The sequence below is a fragment of the Phallusia mammillata genome, chromosome 5 (genome assembly GCF_965637545.1).
Source record: "Phallusia mammillata chromosome 5, kaPhaMamm4.hap1.1, whole genome shotgun sequence".
NCBI classification, from domain to species: Eukaryota; Metazoa; Chordata; class Ascidiacea; order Phlebobranchia; family Ascidiidae; genus Phallusia; species Phallusia mammillata.
Genome location: NC_137256.1, coordinates 17,011,618 through 17,032,775, shown reverse-complemented (window position 1 = coordinate 17,032,775; position 21,158 = coordinate 17,011,618). Strand labels below are relative to the sequence as shown.

Genomic DNA, 21,158 nt, shown 5'->3' with positions numbered 1-21,158 from the left:
AAACGTTGATCTGTGCTCTTGTGATAAATCAAAGATAGATTGTAATGGGTGCGCTATGCTCGACTCAGTCCCTATAGGCTCTTTTAAACCGTTTATTCATTGGCGCGAAACTGTAGCAGTGGCTCCCAGGGGAACAATCGACTAGCCCAAATGGGTAGGGAGAAATTGTCAAAATAATCTAATCAGTATGTGTTAATGGCGCATCCGCGGTTATGCAAAATGCGTTACTTCGTCCCAAACACCACCGTAAAAACGAAAATTGGAATAAAACAAACTTTGAAGGCTTGAAGCACTCTATTTCGCTTTCTTTTGCTTCCCAGGTTCGTTGATAAAAGCCTAATTTTGTGGATAAACAGAATTAAATACCAGCTAGGTCTGCAAGTCGTTATAGACGTTGTTTCGTTTACTCAAGTCACATTTGTGTTGCAAATATGGGAAACGTAGATGTAAATACAATGTTGTACGCATAACTATTTAAACCTGTTCATCAAAAAGCAAATTAAGTGTTTAACCGCCCATAATATCTCCCAACTAAACTCATAAGTGTCAAGCAATTACCTCACAATCCCCAACACCTAACCCGCCAACAAACACTCTAATTGACGTCAGCTAAATAAATCAAACAAGGTATCTTGAGAACTTCCCATCACCCTTTTGCGCTATCTCGAGGGTTTGCATCGTTCAAATTTCGACTCCAACCGCAACTGACATTGGCTGAGCAAATTATGAGGTTTAACACCGCCCCACCCTATGAGCGTAATTGATCTGGTTACTTGCGTAAATCATCGGTATGCTGGGACCCCCTTTTTACATAAGATGGCTGATATTCTAAACCGTGTTTTAGTCTGCAACCTGTGCAGAAATGGGTTTGGTCACAAAACAATATGTACGGGTAGCTCGGTTTAGCGATAGGTAACTTTCACACGAATAATTTTCTAACATTTTAATATTAAATGAACGTATGTCAGACGACATTTTAACTTTGCCCATTTAATGTGTGGTAAACAATCAATTTTAACCTGTTTGTTCCTAAATTTGAGACCGCTTTATCTGTTTTGTAAGCTGTTTTTGTTGATTGTCCTTTTTAGGACAAGTTGATTCGGAAAACCAGCTTTTTTACTGAAAAACCTTATCCAAACAAGCAAATCAAAGCACATTTATGTATTTTAATTGCGTTTTTACTTTAACGCAGACATAAACGAATGCGACGAAGACGACACGAACCGTTGTGGAGTCGGCGGAGTGTGTGTTAACCTTCCTGGTACTTACAGATGCGAATGTTCCAGAGGTTTTCGAAAGGGAAACATCTCCAGTGGCCGCGAGACTTGCGAAGGTGGGTGATTGTGACGTCACGTGGATGACATGCATCAGAGCATGTTTCTGGCATTTTATCAAACAAGAAAAAAACCCAAAAAGCTTAAGGTTTTTTTTAAATCCTTTTAAATCGGGATTTAACATTCTTGACCTATTAGCGTAAATATCGTTGGAGCCAGTGACTTCTAAATATAGACCAAAGAGGTCGAACAATATTTTAAACAGTCGCGCATTGTTATTAAAATGCTTTGAGGTGGCATGATAACGCTGCATTTTAAAATTAAATCAAAATGAAGTGGTTTATTTACAAATTATTTATTCAAGTATAACGTTGTGTTTCTATTGAAGATATTGATGAGTGCCAGCTTGCTATGGGCAGTCATTGCAAGTACCAGTGTATGAACACGCCAGGCAGCTATTCGTGTGTTTGTCCTCATGGCTACACACTTTCGAGATATGGAAGAACATGTAAAGGTGAGCCTGAGAAAATAAAATTCAAGTAAATAATTTCAACGAGTTATAAATCAAAGACCGTTGTGTTTGGAATGTGGGTTATTAAAAATGTTTTGTATTTTTTTAAAGCATCGTTGATTTTGAACAAACTTAATGCATTATCTCAGTGTAATGAAGCAGTTCATTATCCCGAATGTAAAATTAGGAAGTTCATTATCCCAAATGTAATAAATTGTTTCATTGTCGTGACCTGTCGGGTCATACACTTTTAACCCCTGCAAATTGTGACGTAACAAACCCGCACTGTGACGCAAATATGTTCTATATTTGTAGACATCGACGAGTGCGCGGACAAAACGGACAATTGCTCGGCCTCTGAAACCTGTTTCAACACTCGCGGCGGATTCAAGTGCGTTGCTCTGGAGTGTCCTACGAACTACGCCAAGCTCACAAGCCGGTAAGTGTGACGTCACAGACGCTCAATTGTGCCGTTTTTAGGGTGCAGCAGATAGGGTTTAGTCTGTGGCAAAAATTGAGCGTCTTTTCTGACCTTAAATTACCCAAACGATGCGTTCGAAAAGGTCGTATAGCAGATTTGTAAATATCGGCCTTGGTTGTGGAACGAGCTAAATTTTTGCATCTCTTTGGTAAAGTCTATGTTGTCTGTGTTTTCTAATTTTGTCTGACCTGGTTTATACCGTTTGCTAACGATGTGTGTTTGTTTGTTTTTGTTTTTGCATGACACGCAACTGTTCTGCACCTGTGCACTTCCACAACACACACGACTGCACATAAACTACTTTCTATACCTGATGAAAAATTTCCATTTTGTCCGAAAAACGCCGCTTAAATTCCGGCAACCGTTGTCAGAAGGATACGGTGTATGCGAGAATCGTGCAAAACGGCGAGGGACAGAAGAGCATGCAGCAAACTGCCCAAGCAGATTTCCTTTCACAACATTACTGTCTTGGATGGCACGAAAACGGATAAACCACTATTTAGAATGAGTTTTGTGCAAAGCTTTCCAAACGACCGATACTACTTCTTGCTCACAAAGGGCAACGACGATCGCGCATTCCGCGTAACAAAGAAGAAGAACAAAAAACGACAGACTGGCATTGTCTATACGATGAGGCCTATGCACGGCCCACGTGATTATGTTGTTGATCTGACCTTGAAGTTGTACAGAAGGCGGCGATGGACGAGCTTTGTTTCTCGTCTCTACATTTTTGTTTCCGAGTTCAAGTTTTAAAGTCGGCTCAGCTTCGTCACCTAGCTACATGCTTCGGAACGTGAAGCAAACCGCCAGTTGGCGCTCGCGAGGCGCCCGCATCACAGTGAATATTTATTGTCCTCCTTCGTTGTATATACATATCAGGGAATGGCGAAGGGCAATTCCCTCTCGCGCAACCAGCATACAACCCAAAGCCTTCGTTACGTCAGTGTTGTTTTGCACGTGACCGAAACAGTTCGATGCAGTATTTCCTTGAATGCTTGTGTTTGTGTGTAAGATAACCAATGGTTTATTGCTTTTACAATCTGGACATGTTTGGCGTCGAGTGTGCATCAAAATAGACAAGCAATATTTTATCTAAGTTTTATCCACGCTTTCAAACTAATGTTGGACTTGTTCAACTAAACGGGTCAGAGTGTAAAACCTGAATCAATATAGATGAATCGCATTTAGTGGTGTATAATTGGAAACGTGCAAAGTTTCCATTTTTTCCACATAAAAATATGTTGTTATTGTTTTTTGTCAAGCAAGAAAAGCTTGCATGTTTCTCTTAGTCTTTAATGCTAACACCTCTATCTTTAAAATCACTACTAAGCGTTTTTTTTTTCGGAGTTCAGTTGTCGCATGTATTCGCCTATTCACTAACACAATCCTTGCAACACTAACCGCGCTGGCAGCTATAGTCGTGTTGTGTGTATGATAGGAAATAAGCGGTTTAATTTTTTTTTGTGTTTCGACGTGTCGCTCTTATTTTACGACGTCAACAGCCTTATCTACGATTTTTATTGCCATTTAAGTTCCTTGACATTGCTCTTAATCTTGCGAAAAGTTTTTAGATTGCGTGTTCACATCTCGTGTAGCTCTTTATTTGCCACCTAAATACGGTTTTTGTATAACACGAAATAATAATGTATTACAAAATAGAGTTCCTATAGCCCTAGTGGTACAAAATAAAACATAAGGGCCGTTTGAAAAAGAAATGTTTCGTTTTTTACTTGACAAAGAGCCCTGGAGGCTCCAATCGTTGTGTAAATAACATGTTCTATATTTATTTTTGACGTCCGCTCCCCTTTTGTGTTTCAAATTTTCTCACTCCATTCCGCTCCCGTTACAGCCGCTTACCGTTTTCTCCCGCTTGCATGTCGCTCTTCACGCCGCTTGGTGGCGCGTCACGTCATAGTTTCTTTGCCTTCACTGGGGAGCGGTTTCCGCGTGAAATACAAAAACAGTGCGAAACGCTCGTGACCTAATTGCAGTTCTTTATGGTTTGTCATCCAACTAAAACGATTTCGAAATTACTGAACAGTTTAAATAGTGTAAAAAAGTAAAGATATAAAACATACATACCAGTTATGAAATGTGCATGCTATTTTGCAAAATTATGGCATGAAACAGGTTTAACACATATTTAATAATCCATATCTTACGGAAAAAGGCTTAAAAGGATATACATCGTACAACATTTTGTTGTAGTGGCACCACAGTAACATCCATTGCATTTATGTTATACTCCGCAGAGATCAGAGCTTTATTAAGTGTTTAGAACGAACACATTGTCCAGCAGAGCCATGTGTAAGGCTGTACACTTATCTTCATGTTCGTCTTCCTAGTATGCCTGATTTAAACGAACCACAGCTGCTTATACGGCTCAGAAGGGTAAGTCATCACTGCAACTTATATATTACTCACAGTTTTTTTTACACCAGAGGAGCATAGAACTTGTGCTTTTGTCCGTTTGGGTATTTTCAGTTTTTCTATTGTCTTAATATTTGGAAATATTTTATGTTACGGGCTAGTCCTGTGGTGGACTGAATTCAATTATGGAAGTGTTTTTTGCATAGTCACCCTGTTTCTTTTCACTTGATTGCACCGATTTAGTATCACGGCCTTTCAGCAACATGCAAAGCTTTTTCAGCAAAAACATAAAAATTAAAATAAAAGTTGTCGGTTTAAGTTACCTGCTAAGATAACAAGCGGTTGACACATTAACGAACCCAATCCGCATCTTCTCCGCAGGGTCGGATTGCACGGAATTTTTCAGCACGTCTGACGCAGGGAAACGAAGCTCGAAAATTCGTTTTGAACTACGACAATAGCTTAGGTACCATACAATTAGATAAATTCCTGACCTTGTGCAGACTCAACCATGATTTAAGCTTCAAAGCTAAATATGACATAATTTACGCTGTTGAAAAAACTTGAGTACCTGATAACTTTTTAGTGCGTATGTGTTTTGACCATAAGTAAAAGTCCTGACTGAAATTTAGGCGCTTCGTTATGTATTTATATGGGCAAAGTTTTTGAGGCTAACAGAGCTTGATTGTATGTAATCACATCACCATCTTTTTCAAAATGATTAAACCTAAACTTATACGCGGAAAAAAGTTGTTTTGATACTTTTACCTAAAATTTTGGTAGATGTTGACGAGCAAACAATTTATTAGTCTCATTCGTACTTTTTTGCCAAAACATTCTTCGTTTATTGAATTAGAGAGCAACAACACTGTTTATCTTATGTAGCATCTCTTTTCTTGGCTCGACCTATCCGAGGACCTTGGGAGACCGTGCTTCGTATCGACGTCACCGAAACTCTTTACAACTCGCGACGTCAAATGAAGGTCGTCATCATTTACGTATATGTTTCTGAATATCCATTTTGAAAAACGCTTGTGACCAAACACGGTGATACCAATTGGCCAAAAATTACTCTTTGTTAACTTCCAGGACATGCTCTGAATTTGAATATGTATACATGTTGTACGCTCTTTTTGAAGTTAATCATACAAAGTATTTTTTGACACGTCCTATACATTTTTCGCATCTTGTTGGTTTTGATACGCCGTGAGAACGAGCCTTGTACTGTGTTTGTACCTCGCAATTTGATATTCGATTCGTACTATTGTTTCGTCACAATCGCTTTCAGATAACACGGTGCAGTCACTTGTAACACAAAGTATCAAACTGATTTGAGGTCAGACAGGTCGCCAGTTATTCTGACAGGCCAAGTGATCGCTGCGTCGAGGCTTTGAGGTTAAAAATACAAAAGCAAGCAAATGTCAAGGTAGCCAATTTTGACAAGGTATAATGTGTAGACACTTTAACTCAGAATAAAATTTTTCAAGAAATAGTCAACAATTTATCCACGTTACTCATTTCGCATGAATGTTAGAGATTAATAAAAACAAAACATTTTAAAGTTGAAATGTGGATATTCTTGTACATTCATTTAACAAAACGGTATATTCGAAAATAATATTTCTGACAGTTTACATCCGACAGTTTTGTAGGCATAGGCTCTTGCTTGTATATTTCGTCACTTTGTTCACCTAACTTTGTTTTTACTGTTCTCCTAAATCAAAGGGTTCAGGTTTGTCGCGACATTTTCAGGAATGCCCGTCAACCGTTGTGAGAGGTTCTCCGTAAGGGGCGGGGAAATTGTAGTGGCGTTTTGTCGCTTTGTTGTGCGTAATTAATTGTTCCGACACGAAACACGATAAACACGCGTTTACTAAGATTGTATGTGGACACGTACAGATGTGTATAAAACGCCCGACTGTCAGGTCATGTTAGGACAGGTGCCCGTTTTGTTTTAAGCTGTAAAGCTGTACAACTTGGTTTGAACAATTGAACGCCAATATTATGCCTCAAATGGTTTCTGCAAAATTTGCTAGTGTTGCATAGGCAAAGGTTAAAATTATGAAACCTTGATTAAAACATAGTTTGGCATAATTCAACACAAACACGATTTTTTGTGATGTTAAGCGCAGCTCTTGCCTGGTAGTGCTTGAAGAGTTTCAGGTTCAGAAACCGATTGTGTATAATCAAAGCAAAAGTAAACGCTCTAAAACTTTAAAACGCAGTGATCGCTTCGCATGTCTTATAAATTAAGTCAATGATTCGCAAATTTAACACTACATCATGCTTTAGAATTAAAATGAAAACCAGATTTTATACGCCATAACCGTGAAGAAATAACATTGACTTATAAATAACGGTACAATAAACGCATTGTTACGGTGTTTACATAACCTCTGCGAGACAAAGGAGCTAAAGAAATCCCGAATTCGACTGTGTTGGGTTCAGTCACATACACATGTTTGAGTAGGAGTAAGCAGAGGACAGGCAGTTGATTTGTCAATAGCTGTCTGGGAGTAAATTTATCTGTAGACGGAAGGCAGTCTCTACATGTACAGAAATATAGGTAAGATTGTTGAAGTCTTGGAAATGTAATACGGAATAATAACCCGTACTTCTAAGCTTGTAAACGTATAATATCATTACTTTTACCACACCCAGGTCAGTATGGCTCTACACATTTTTTGTAGATTGAATTTTAGTTTAAGCAACAAGTAAAGCGAAAAGCAAAAATTCGATCTATACAGCTAAAAGTTTCAAGGTCCTTTTGATGAATATGTTTATTTTTCCCCCGATTTCAGTGTGTACCACTGTACGCTGACCTGTTTTTTGTCGCAGTAAATAGTCGGTTAAAAGTTGCCAACCAGTGTGATAATTCACGCAACATGACTTGACTCTCGTCAGTAAGGAACAATTGGAATCTGCAACAAGTTCTGGAAACACCAACAAACAATCGATAAAGTGTTGCGTCACAATGGTTTGTAAACACTGCTATGTTAGGATTGGTCCTTGAGTAAAACGTGATTGTTAACTACAAACGGGAAAAGTTGGCAGCTACATGGATAAGAGCACATATGTAAACATCGCATGTCTGAATTTACAAGCCCAGCAAAGTGTTTTTTGTTTCAAAATTACAGGTGTTATTAACATATTATTGTCATGCCCGTGCTAAAGTTTTTGTGAAGTAGAGTCATCTTTAGTCGCAACGCACAAAAAGTATATTGACATCGTGTCATGGATATTTGTCAAATTCATACGCACGCCATGACAACCGCAGTCTGCAGTTTTAACTTTGGCGTAACACGATAATGGCAATTTGTTCAAGGCCAATCAAAAACCCTCACCTAGCACTTCAATTTACCAATGTCATGTCGAAGTGCACCGTCATAACACTTCACGGTGGTGAATTGACATAAAGGTCTGTTTGTACTGTACAACCACGCGTTCTCCCTGTGTGTTATGGGTTGCTAGGGATGTTTTACGACAAGTGCTTGAGGGGTGATATAGCCAACTTTTGTCGCAGGGAAAACGTTGTCTTACCCGTTTGGTAATAACAATTATTAAGCACGACATCGTAAGGACCATTAAGGAAATTTAATTTGTGCTAATTAGTCTATTTCTGATATACGTCACTTTTATTATTATAAAAAGACCAATAGTTGAGGTTTTCATTTGTTTAAAACGCTCTTAATAATTTTTTGTACACCCTTAACTTAAGTCTCAAACGATTTTTAGTGTGACATGCTTGCATTTTAAGATCTAAATATATTTATCGAAATGGAAATGGTTTATAGTCATTTACTTTTTTCTCTCACAATCCAACACGATGTATTTACCCTGTTCTTGTTAAAAGGTCCAATAGATGTTATTATTCAATTGCATATATTGCCAAAATCAGCATCTTTTGTAATTTTTACTGACTTTAGGGAGTAGACGGTGAGAGAAGTAGTAAAATCGCAGTCGTTGGTCGCCAATGGAATTTTTAGTAGTGTAGTGAGACAAATATTTGCACGCCTACTTTACGAGAGTTCCTCAGAAAACAGCATTCTTTCAGTTTTATTACTAATTTGCGTTATGTTGGTTTCTGTGAAAATCGTACTTCTAATTGTTTTAGGATTGCTCTTTCATCAGATCTCGTTTTTTTAGCCTGCACGAAAAGGAACGAAAAGTCCAAAGTTGAAAGGTCAAGGTCGCAAAGGTCGAAGTTCCAGTCGAGGGCCTAAATCAAAAAAGAAGAAATCGTCCTCGGCCAAATCAAGAAGCGCCTCGCCACTGGGACCAGGAAAATCGGAAGTTGAGGTAAATATTGCCCAGTATTTGTTGACTTTTAACTCCCAATGCCAGAGGTGCATGGCAATATCTATTTCCCGCGATTATTTACCTGTATGAGTAAAATCTGTGGTTAGCAGCCAGTTTGCAGAGTATGGCAGTTCCCGACGAGATCTCGCGCGTGCAGGACCTCCAAAACCGCGTGCAACAACAACAAGCCCGCGTGCAAATCCACTTTTACCGCGTGCAAACGATAAATTAACTCCTTGCAAAGTAGTAACGAAACAAGCATAACTAAACCCTTCTGGGTCAAATCCCTTCAATAAAATTTCCTTTTCTAGCAAAAAGTACCGATTGCTATTTTCACACTTACTTGTGCACAACTTAAGGTATGTTGTGAGTAGGCTACCGTATCTACTCGCATGCCCCGATTGTCAGTCGCATTTGTAACACTAATATATTGCTACATAAAACTATGTGTCAACAAATTGCGCTCGATTGTAAGCCGCACAAACGGCAGGGTAAAACACTTTATGCGCACAATCAAATAAACACGGTATCGTGTTTGTCATTTTTAAAACGCTTATTCAGAACAAAAAAATGTTCAAGTGCCAATGGTTTAGTGCACTGCCCTAGAATGGATTTTTTAATGACTGTGCTGATGTGCTGATGAAGACATCTCCTATCGGAAAAGTGCAAGGTTTCAATAACTGCTCTGATAACGAAAACAACTCCCGCTGCACCGAAGTGACAAAAACGTCGAAGAAGATTCACAGTATGTGGTTGCATTGGTCTGTAAAGTCCCAACATAGTCATTGCTGGCTTCTAGAGTTTATTAACGTCAGATGCAGCCATTGTGTCTAAAATATAGCCGTTGTTTAAATGACAAAGCTCAATTTTCTGCAAACAGTGCAACTTAGTTGTTAAGTGCAGGTTAATATTACAGTAATCTAATTTAAATAAGTCAATGCATCAGTTGAATTGCAGTTAATGTTGTCAAGTCTGCGCGGTTTTTAAATACACCATTATAGGCTTATAGTGCAAAATAAAAATACGAATTAAGTAGCAGTTAAATGCAGCAATTATCTTTTGGGTTTAATTATTCTGCAGGCTACCTTTATATGATTATTATCAAGCAAATTTCAGTATGTCATCGCCAAGCAAGTCACCTTCATCTGAAAAACAAACGTTTCTGTCTTCGTTTCATTATGGGAAGTCCGGCAGCAAACCTGCTTCAGTAAAGTCCAGCGCAAAACGAACACAAGAGGACTTTCATTTTTGTTTAAAATGTAACAAGACCATTTCTCGCGGTAACCCTGCCTCGCGAAAGAGACACGCGGAATCCGTGCACAAAAATAACGCAATGTATGACCCCAAAAAGTTCATAGTACAAAACGACCATATTAAAGCGGTCGAAGCAAGAAAGGCAATACAAACACCACGATTCGAAGAAACGGACACGGAAGATGTCGCATCTTCTTCCATGTCAATTACAGAAGGAGCTGATAGTAATGTATCTCAGACGGCAAATACGACTGAGTCGGTGACAACTAGTGCACTATCAACACCGTCCGCTTCCCTGCAAACAGCAACGATTCAATCTACCCTGGGATTTCCCGTAGAAAGCGACCGTGAACCTTCTGCTGCAAGCACATCGTTTGGACAGGATGTTCTTATGCGTCAAATAAGCGACAAACTTGATCAGTTGGTAAAAAAATGAAAATTTCCAAAGAGGACGTAAAACTACCAAACACAACCGAGGATGCGAACAACTTGAAAGTTCTTGAAGATGCAACATGTTTGCACGAAATAAAAGGATCCGGATTTGAATTTTATGTAAATGATGATGGTGCAATGGTAAGGTGCGAAGTTTGTTTTCAACATTTGTGCGAGGACCATCCATATATCAAAAAGGTCAAGGAACCTTTGTTAGCCAAAATATCTTTGATGAATATTGACAAAACAGCTGGAAATTCTTTGTCTTCCGGTCTGGATATAAGCGCTGAACGCTTAAAGAACATAGTTGCAGGACGCAACCAAACCTGGTACAGCTTCAAAAGCATGCTGGTTAAGCACGCGAGTTGTGCGTCCAAACGAAATGGGGGTTTAGGCCACTACAAGGCTTTAGTTTGGAAGAAAAAGAAGAATCGTGTAAGAGGGAGGTTAACGGAAGTGGTGGCCAATTAACTAAGCTATGCTCTCTTGTTGGTAAAAGTTAAAGCTGCAACACTTCATTATGAATCAATGATTGCATTTCTGCATTGCTGTGGCTCTGACGTTGGCAACATAGGTCATGGCAGGAATCAGTTTAATCAAATGCTAAACGTCTTTCAAGTCCACCTGAGTCGTAAAACAAAAGAACTTTTAACGACACCACTCGCATCAACCGCTCTAATGCCACATTTTGCTACAGCATCCGATAGGTCTACACCAAACCGCGTCACAAACCATGCTATTATGATACTAGTGCGCTTTAAGGGAAAGAAAATTTCTATACCTATCGACGCCCCTACTGTATACCAGTTTGCAGAGGAAAGTATGGTCGAAGGCGGTACTGCTTCTCATTTAGCTCGTCAGATATCGGAGGCGTTGTGCGGAACCTCTGTTCAGCTGCAGCAGCAGCAACTGACGTACTTAGTAGCACATCATGCTGATGGACAGTGTCAAGTCAGGCAGTTTGAATCGACTTTAAAGCAACAGGTTTATCACGATGCCTGCTGACCCGAGTACCACGAAACTTTTTTCGTCGTTGCTTGGGACACGGCCCACTGGATGGATTGTGCCCTTTGAGGACATAAAAAACAAGGACTGTAAAGGTTTTTTTGATCGATTAATAAAGCGGTCAAACAAGTTCAACATAATGTTTGGCAGAGGAAAAGGAGCCGCTGAGTACCAAACCACTAAACAGCGTTACGACTTAAAGGGTCATGTTGCAAAAACGTACGCAACAACTAGGTTTACAAGTAGCGCTAACGAACAATTTAGCAGCATATACACCAGTTACGAGGCTTTGATCCGTGCATTTGAGGAAAATCGTGAAACTGCTGATGAATGTGAGGAGATGAAATACCTCATCAAGGGACGTGATTTTTGCATTGATCTTTGTGGTGTGCTAGATTGTCTTGCTCCCATCATCAAGATTATGATTAAGTCACAAAGTTTGAATCAAAATTTGTGGCACATAACGAAATGGTGGCCAAAATTAAAAGCAATAATTCAAAGAATGAAATTAAACCTGTCCAAACAGGTTGAAGAAAAATCACTCTGTCTAGAAAACACGTTGTTTCCTAAACTTTACCAGCACTTTAACGACATATGTTCCGAGGAAGGAAAGTTCTGCAACATCAAGTTGGAAGATGGTTGGGTTGTTTGTCCAAACAATGAAGAAATTACCACCGGGTCTGTCAAAAGGAAGGTAATTGAATGGAAGATGCGACAACCTGACGATTGCTTGACTGATTTAATTGGCTTATGTGATGCTTTGCAAAATCGACTGGACGCACGCATGACGAAATGCGTGCCGGCAGCAGCTGACATTTTGGCCGATTGTCTGTACTTGCCAGACATTTTGCGTTTGGTTACTGGAAATGTTCATCAGTTCACCACGGGGGAAAGGGCTAGACTGGAAAACCATGGAAATGATAGCTTTGCCAAGTTTTTCAAGTACGTGTGCTCTCTGAATCACGAGAAGGTTTTATGCGGGACAAGTCCGTCTCTCAATTTACATCCTGTTTACGCTCAAAGAGTTTTAAGTGTATTTAAGCAAATTATTTTTCGAGTTGTTTGGGAAAACTTTGCTCAATGTAGAAACGAATGGTTTGATTTAGAAGTGGGTGGCATTGGGTCATCAAAACTGCTTCGATTCGAAGTTTCTTGTTCAGAAATGGATTTGGAAGATAGCTACAAATTTACATTTGAAGATGGTATCTGTCTCGCAGCTCTAAATGAACTTGCTGTTTACCAAAGCTTCTATACAAACGAGGAACTGTTTACAGCTGCCGGTAAAGAGTTTTGCATTGCTCTCGATGTCGCCTTGGCAATGGGTGGGTCCGCGGCAGTCGTTGAATCATACTACTCACTACTACTAGTAATGAAAAGTCAATTAAAAACCGGAGGTCAAGCAAACGACACTCTTGTCCGGCGGACAGACGTTGATTGGGTGTACCCAATGCCTATTCAATGCAGAAACACATTAAAAGAGATGGCAGCACTCTACCTCGACGGATGTGACGAATACAAATTGCCCAGCCACCAGGTGCCTATATTTATTGATGACAGAGGTCGAGCACATTACACTGATAGCAAGGTCCTTTCACGATTAGGTCAACGAGCTTCGAGTTTTATAATTAATGATCAAGATTAACATTTCCAATTTGACTTTCGTTACGTAACGTGTTTTTGTTTATTCGTGTTCCTTCTATTTTTGTTAGTGTTTTTCAATTCATTCGTTTCCGTTTATTTTATCCTGAATCAGTATGAAAACACCCTACTTACCGTGAATATAACAACCTGTCTGTTGATGCTTGCGCATTCCGTTACTACAGCAGTTTTTCATTCATTGTTTTCTGTTTAAACATTGGCGTGCAAAAAAAAAATTCCGCGTGCAGTAACGAAAAAATGGCGTGGAAAATTTTTTTTGAAAAAACAACTCCCGCGTGCAGCTGCCATACTCTGCAGACTGGGTTAGCAGTGTGGACCAACCGCCGGCCCGCGACCAGGTGCCAGTCCACGAGGATCGAGTTCGTTACCGGGCCGTATACTTTTTCAGGTTAAATGCTTGAAAACATTTTGCCGATATATCCTGGTAACGATAAACCAATTTAGGCGTTTTCATCGTTGAATATTTGTAATTTTGAAGGCCGGTCCGCAAAAAAAAATTTAGGTTTCAAATACGGTCCGTAGTACAAAAAAGGTTAATGGCGACCCTGTTTAGCACACATACTATAGGAAACCAAAAAAGTAGTTTTCTATTAAATAGCACTGCGATTTTGTCCCGTAGATCGACATTCTGAGTCCTGCAGCGATGTACAACGCTTACTACATATGCCACCACGCTCCGGATTGTTTAGAAAAGAGAGGATTCGGGTGGCCTGGAGGAGCTAAGGGCGGGAAAAAGGGCAAGAAAGGAAAAAAGAAGAAAAAGAAATAATATTTATTTTACTATATCCTTCTTATTTAGTCAAATTAAGCTTACTGTTATGCTCATTTTGCGTTAGTTTGTTGTTGTTTCTTTTAGTTGTTTGTTGAACTTGTGCTTTGTGTGCCAAAATTACACTAACTAACGACTGCACAACAGCAAAGTGTTTCACAATGCACTCAAACGTATATTTATCATTTCCGTAAAAAACGTAAATTTTTGTTGTTCAGCAAACAAGCGAAAGTTTTGTCGCAGCATTACGCCATCTCCAATCGATTTAATAATTAACCTAATAAAGTTTACAACTGTCTGCATGAATGTTGTTTGTTTTTATGTGTTGGGACAGGGGTCGGCAATTTTTTTTGCACTGCGGTCCGTTTCTTGAAAGTTTTATCGCGGACCGACTTAGAACAAAACAAATATTTGGCAATTAAAACGCTTGTATTAGTTTAATATCCCCAGAATCCACGAGAAAATGTTTTAAAGCATTTAACCTGAAAATCATACGGCCCGGTAATGAACTCATCGCTGACCGGCACTGGGCCGCGGCCCGGCGGTTGCCGACCGCTGTGCTGGGATATTACGAAGAATAACGTTACACTTTTGGCCAGAATATTAGGAAAATGTTTAGTTTTACAGACAATGTTGTTAACGTATATGGAAAGAATTTGACTTCGTGTGGCGCAAGGTATTGAGATCCATCAATTTAAGACTACTGTAAACGTTTGTTTACAATTCGATATGATAAAGCCCGCAGAGCTACGCAATGTCCCTATTACCATACTCATTTTTTTAGCTCAACCAAAGTAAGAAAATCATATCTTCTCAGCGTTTTTCACCACCTCGTAAAAAAACAGCCAAAAATTGAACTAGTGCCATATATGCATGTTCGAGAGAGTTCTCTGTGTTTCAAATTTACGTAAAATCTTTTATATTCGTTAAATTGCAAGATCTTTAAACTAAAAATCAGTTATTACACTTACTTAAAATACTTGTGTTAAAGGCCACAAAAATATATCCCCACATCCATGTTTACGTTCCTGTTGTGCTTGTTGAGGTGTAAAATAAATTGTGTTTTGTTGCCATGATGTTAGCAGTATTAATTTAAACCAGAAAATGACCACGAAACTTCTTTTACAAACAACACCAGAATTTGTTTAGTATAAGCATGGCATTATTAGCAACCAGCGCAATAGAATTAGTTGTTCACGAATGTTTTAAAATTTCCCAGGGCAATAATTAGCTTCAGCTAGCACACAAAAAGATTGATTGGTGAATAAAGCAAGGTAATACTCTCCAAACTTAAAATATGGCAAGATTGAAATCCATGTGTTAAGTTAATTACACACATGGGTATTGCACAAATAAAATAAAATGTCAATTGTTTTTGTCGCAGAGTTAAAAATGTGGGTTATTAAAATTTGAAGTTGTAGTTTGCACCAGTTTAAAGTATTTGTTTTGAATATGAACGAAAGCAAACCTATGGATAATGTTATTTAATATCAGTCCATGTCTAAGCGAATAACATTGTGGTGAGCAATAAAGAGAGTTCATGTCAATGTATAGGATGGCTACGATAGAAAAAGATACCTTGAGGCATCGTAAAAATGCATTGGACAGAAGAGCCTTAAATGGATTGCAAATGCTCTTTCAGGCGTATTACAAACCGTGTACTATGCTTTTTCCAAAACAGATTGCAGCATTTATATACTTTTCTGCGGCCTATGACACCGACTAGAGATATAGGTTACTTCTAAAACTATAAAAAATATGTAGAAGCAAGAACCTGTGCTAAGAATTATGTCGAAAATATTTGGTGAATGATTTTTCTTTGTCGGCATTGGACAGGACAAGAGAAAAGTTATGAAACGGTGTACGCCGAAAATCGATGTTAGCTTTTTAATTTTTTCCTTTTTAATTTTTTTTCTAAATTTCGAGGTCACCAAAATAATTCTGGCAACACTGTGTAAAAGCGGATCTTTACTGCCATCGTGTGAATGAGTGGATTTTTGAGTTTTGCGTTTTATTGATGCAATGTATATTACCTGTCAGACAGAAGCTAACCTTACTGTTAACTGATTTTATAGCTTTTCTACGTCAAAGTTTTGCGCTTTCCTTTTTTTCTTGTTTGCTTTTTAATAAGACTGCATGCTTTTCCAAGGCAAACCCCTGTTGGACCAGCACGTGCTTGCCGTTTTAGAAAATGTTCTTTGTCATCCAAATGCGACACCAAGATTGTTTGACTTTAGTTCCCATTCTGTGTGGGTCCAAAGTCTACAGGTTACAGCATGTTCAAAGTTTAATATTTAAAAATGGCAATTAATAACATTCGACTTATTTGTACAAAAATTGTCACCTCTATCATACAAATAATAATGAAATTTGAAAAATTAATTTTTTGGTTCATTGCCAGACAAGTTTTCGAGTTTTGATTACAAAGTGATTACGTGCTTTACCAAGTTACATATGAAATAAACGTCAAATGGACAAAAAAACGGTTTAAGCCAAACAAGCGCCAACATTTCAAACATTTTTGAAAAGTAGCTACATATCCTGCAGAGGAATTTGTCCCTTATTTTCATCTAATGGTAACATATTCCCGTTTTCGTTTAAATCATCATCCAACGCATTTTGGTTTTCGTCACTTTCCTCGTCATCCAAGCCAGGTGGTGTGTCATCTTGTTTTGAAAGTTTATATTTGGTCACTGTGCCACCAAACAAGCCACTAAGTATTCCGCCACTTGCTCCCATTCCACCAGCCCCAAGGCCTAGAACAACTCCAGTCGATATTTTTGCAGAAACCGCGAAAGCAACAAAAGCAGGCACAGCTGCCAAAGGTGCAGCAGCAGCCACTCCAACGGCAGTAGCGGCAGCACATGCAGCTATTATTTTGTTCCTATTTCGTCTTTTTATTTGGTTTTGATAGCTCTCACGAAGCAGCTTCTCTAATTCATCCAAAATCACTCTCAGCGAATTTTCGTCTTGTATTTGTTGAGTAAGTTGCTCCTTGTAAAGTGGCCCTTTTTCCAAAAAGTACTGCTTAACCTCAGAGTTTAGGAACGATCCTTTCTGTTAATGAAAAAATAGGATTAGTTGTTTGTGACACTGCGCACAAAAGCCAAAAAGCGTTTTTATTTCTATTTACAATTTTCCCTTTTAATAACCGAGCATTTTCAGCTACGCAACTGTTAAAACCTATCGTTGAAAAGTTGTGTTGAATTGCCACATACACTCTTGGGAAAGGTGGAAATTCAGTCGGGTTTGTCATATTAATGACATTAAGTGCGAAAAATTTGTCGTTTTGTTATTTATGTTGTAGTGTTAGTAGAACAATGTTTCCCAACCTGTGGCTCGCGACCCAAAGGTGGGTGATAAAGGTTAATTCTGTTTGTGACGTCATCAAGTTATGAGATTGCTCACTGTTTGCGTTGTCCATGCAGCTGATAATGCCTTAAACCAGTATTAAAGTTTGGGACAAATGGAAATGTTTGGTCGAAAAAACGAAAAATATTTGCCTAATTTTTTAACTTTCCAAACTAGTGTTGTCTTCGAAAAGCTTTCCTGATTTGCACACAAAATACACATAAAATAGTAAGAATGCATGTCCATGGGTCGCGAAAAAACACACAACAAACTTTTCGGAAGTATTTGGGTCGCGTCAAAAAAAGGTTAAGAACCACGGTGTAGAATATATCTCGACACGGAGACTGAAGAACATGCCACATGAAATTAAATATTATACACCCGGACCATCCAACATTTAATAAGATTGTGATAAAGCTAAGCTATTTGCGGGCTTGGCAAAAAAATTTATTTCCCATACAGAAAACCGTGCGCGTTAAAGTAAACGTGCCTTTGAGCGTGTGGGTACTTGTGTTTCGTGCACGTAAATCTACAGATGCTTCAAAACCACAAGACATGTTTCAGCCTTGCTTGGTGAAACTCCAGCTCGTGCTACACGCACAAATTAAGCATTATTTGCATTGTGAAATACATAATGTACATTGTTCCGGCTAAAACAAAATTTGCTGATCAACAAATTGTGATTTTATACTAAATCTCAGGTCTTTTGGAAAGTTTATATTTATAATGTTTACCTTTTTGATTTCCTCATTCCAGTTTTTTACGAACTCTGCTGTGGTATGGCGTCCAGTTGTAATCTAAAAATATACTTTAATAATGGAACAGAGTGGTAAAAGATAACACAACAGAAAAGAACAACTTAAATAATCTGTGCACTTTTTTGAAATGTTTCTGCGCTGTTTTGCAGATACAACACGTTTTGGCACACTTATTACTCCTAAGAGTGATCTAGCCGTATTACTCTATAGAGTTATCTCACATTGTTTGCATGTTTATTACTATTCAGAGCAATTTTGACTAATCTACCCAACGTAACTTATAATAAGATAGCACTAAACAAAAACTTAACATTTTCTTGTCACCTCATACTCTGCGGTTATTTTGGCATGCAAAAGATTTAAATATATGTCGATGTCTCCAACCGCATAATTCTGCACCTCTGCATTTACTCTTTCTTTAGAAGTTTCGTGCCTTAACTGAAAGGCATTTCCTTGTCTGTCGTTATACTATAAAAGCAAAAACAACTTATAGCAAGAGATAGTAATTCACATTAAAATCACACACACCTTTTCAATTTCTGTTTTGTACTTTTTAAAGCAATTATCCACCTTTTTTCTCATCTCGTTGTCAAAGAAAATCTAAAAGTATGTCTTTCTTACGTCAACTATCCAAAGAATAAATGATTTGCATTCAGATATGGTCTTAGGGGGAAAGTCATGAAACAAATACACAAGACATAAATATTAAAGCAATTAAGCATTTTTCTCACCTCGTTGTCAAAGAAAATCTAAAATCTATAAAATGTTAGAACTATTTTGTTGGGAAATGAAGGGATCTTACTGACTTTTTATAGCTAGTTTTAGCGTACATAAGTTCTACACTAGTGTAAGTATTCTTGTTGATTCAAATTGTTTCTTATGTTAATGCGTACACTAATCACACACGTCACATTTGTTTAAAACAGGTTTTTCTGATAAAAAACTAAAAAACATTAATATGGAAGACAGTGGAAAACGCCAACTACACAGGAAAAAGCAATTCATATAAACTGTGTTTTAAAAAAAAAATTATTATTGCTGTTTTGCAGACACTACACTTTTCAGAATATTTATTACTGTTAAGAGTTGTCTTACAATTATTGCCTGTTTTTATCTGTTAAGAGAAAATTTGACCAATCTACCCAACGTAACTTATAATAATATAGCACTAAACAAAAACTTCACATTTTCTTGTTACCTCATACTCTGCGGTGATTTTGGCATGCCGCATCATTCTGCAGTTCTGCAGTTGCTGTTCTATTGGCATTATCGTGTGTCAACTGAAAGGCGTTTCCTTGTCTTTCGTTATACTATAAAAGCAAAAACAACTTAGCAAGCGATAATAATTCACAATAAAATCATACACACCATTTCAATTTCTGTTTTATACTTTTTGAAGCAATTATCCACCTTTTTTTTCATCTCGTTGTCAAAGAAAATCTATAAAAGGTTAGATAATTTAAATCGTAAAATAATTACGATATATACATGTGTCCGCGACGTTTGCGATCGCGTGGTTTACAATTTGCCAGTTTATGCAACGGCGTTTACCTAAAATTTTTCTTTTGCTCATATAACTTCTTGGAAAATATTTTGTTGGGAAATGAAGGGGTTTTACGGACTTTTATAGCTAGTTTTAGCGTACATAAGTTCTACACTAGTGTAAGTATTGTTATTGTTGTTTTAAAATGTTTCTTGTGTGCGTACACTAATCCCACAAGTCACATTTGTCAAAAACATGTTTTTCTATTCCTTGATTCACCCATCAATTTAATATACTATTATAATTATGTTCAAAGTTTAATATTTAAAAATGGCAATTAATAACATTCGACTTATTTGTACAAAAATTGTCACCTCTATCATACAAATAATAATGAAATTTGAAAAATTAATTTTTTGGTTCATTGCCAGACAAGTTTTCGAGTTTTGATTACAAAGTGATTACGTGCTTTACCAAGTTACATATGAAATAAACGTCAAATGGACAAAAAAACGGTTTAAGCCAAACAAGCGCCAACATTTCAAACATTTTTGAAAAGTAGCTACATATCCTGCAGAGGAATTTGTCCCTTATTTTCATCTAATGGTAACATATTCCCGTTTTCGTTTAAATCATCATCCAACGCATTTTGGTTTTCGTCACTTTCCTCGTCATCCAAGCCAGGTGGTGTGTCATCTTGTTTTGAAAGTTTATATTTGGTCACTGTGCCACCAAACAAGCCACTAAGTATTCCGCCACTTGCTCCCATTCCACCAGCCCCAAGGCCTAGAACAACTCCAGTCGATATTTTTGCAGAAACCGCGAAAGCAACAAAAGCAGGCACAGCTGCCAAAGGTGCAGCAGCAGCCACTCCAACGGCAGTAGCGGCAGCACATGCAGCTATTATTTTGTTCCTATTTCGTCTTTTTATTTGGTTTTGATAGCTCTCACGAAGCAGCTTCTCTAATTCATCCAAAATCACTCTCAGCGAATTTTCGTCTTGTATTTGTTGAGTAAGTTGCTCCTTGTAAAGTGGCCCTTTTTCCAAAAAGTACTGCTTAACCTCAGAGTTTAGGAACGATCCTTTCTGTTAATGAAAAAATAGGATTAGTTGTTTGTGACACTGCGCACAAAAGCCAAAAAGCGTTTTTATTTCTATTTACAATTTTCCCTTTTAATAACCGAGCATTTTCAGCTACGCAACTGTTAAAACCTATCGTTGAAAAGTTGTGTTGAATTGCCACATACACTCTTGGGAAAGGTGGAAATTCAGTCGGGTTTGTCATATTAATGACATTAAGTGCGAAAAATTTGTCGTTTTGTTATTTATGTTGTAGTGTTAGTAGAACAATGTTTCCCAACCTGTGGCTCGCGACCCAAAGGTGGGTGATAAAGGTTAATTCTGTTTGTGACGTCATCAAGTTATGAGATTGCTCACTGTTTGCGTTGTCCATGCAGCTGATAATGCCTTAAACCAGTATTAAAGTTTGGGACAAATGGAAATGTTTGGTC

At 38.0% G+C, this 21,158-nt stretch overlaps 2 protein-coding genes and 1 pseudogene across 3 annotated transcripts in view; all 3 read left to right on the top strand.

Moving 5' to 3' along the window:
- The window catches only part of LOC145228465 (uncharacterized), a 30,858-nt gene extending 24,862 nt beyond the window's left edge, over positions 1–5,996 (top strand). Inside the window, exons 19-24 of one of the 2 annotated variants that reach the window (XM_080093520.1) lie at positions 1,193–1,333; positions 1,663–1,788; positions 2,101–2,224; positions 4,519–4,657; positions 5,018–5,102; positions 5,522–5,996. In XM_080093520.1, coding sequence (XP_079949646.1) covers positions 1,193–1,333; positions 1,663–1,788; positions 2,101–2,224; positions 4,519–4,657; positions 5,018–5,102; positions 5,522–5,661 — 755 coding nt within the window. In that variant the 3' untranslated portion in view covers positions 5,662–5,996. Of the gene's footprint in view, positions 1–1,192; positions 1,334–1,662; positions 1,789–2,100; positions 2,225–2,637; positions 4,242–4,518; positions 4,658–5,017; positions 5,103–5,521 lie in introns of those variants that run through there. The other variant, XM_080093519.1, reaches the window with a different exon arrangement.
- Positions 5,997–7,478: 1,482 nt separating this feature from the next.
- Positions 7,479–14,356, top strand: LOC145230538 (uncharacterized). Its single transcript, XM_080095978.1, has 3 exons — positions 7,479–7,613; positions 8,783–8,935; positions 13,905–14,356. The coding sequence occupies exons 1-3, from the start codon at positions 7,611–7,613 to the stop codon at positions 14,052–14,054; spliced, it is 306 nt and encodes a 101-aa protein (XP_079952104.1). The 5' UTR covers positions 7,479–7,610; the 3' UTR covers positions 14,055–14,356.
- Positions 10,318–13,368, top strand: LOC145230537 (uncharacterized; annotated as a pseudogene).
- Positions 14,357–21,158: the final 6,802 nt, after the last annotated feature.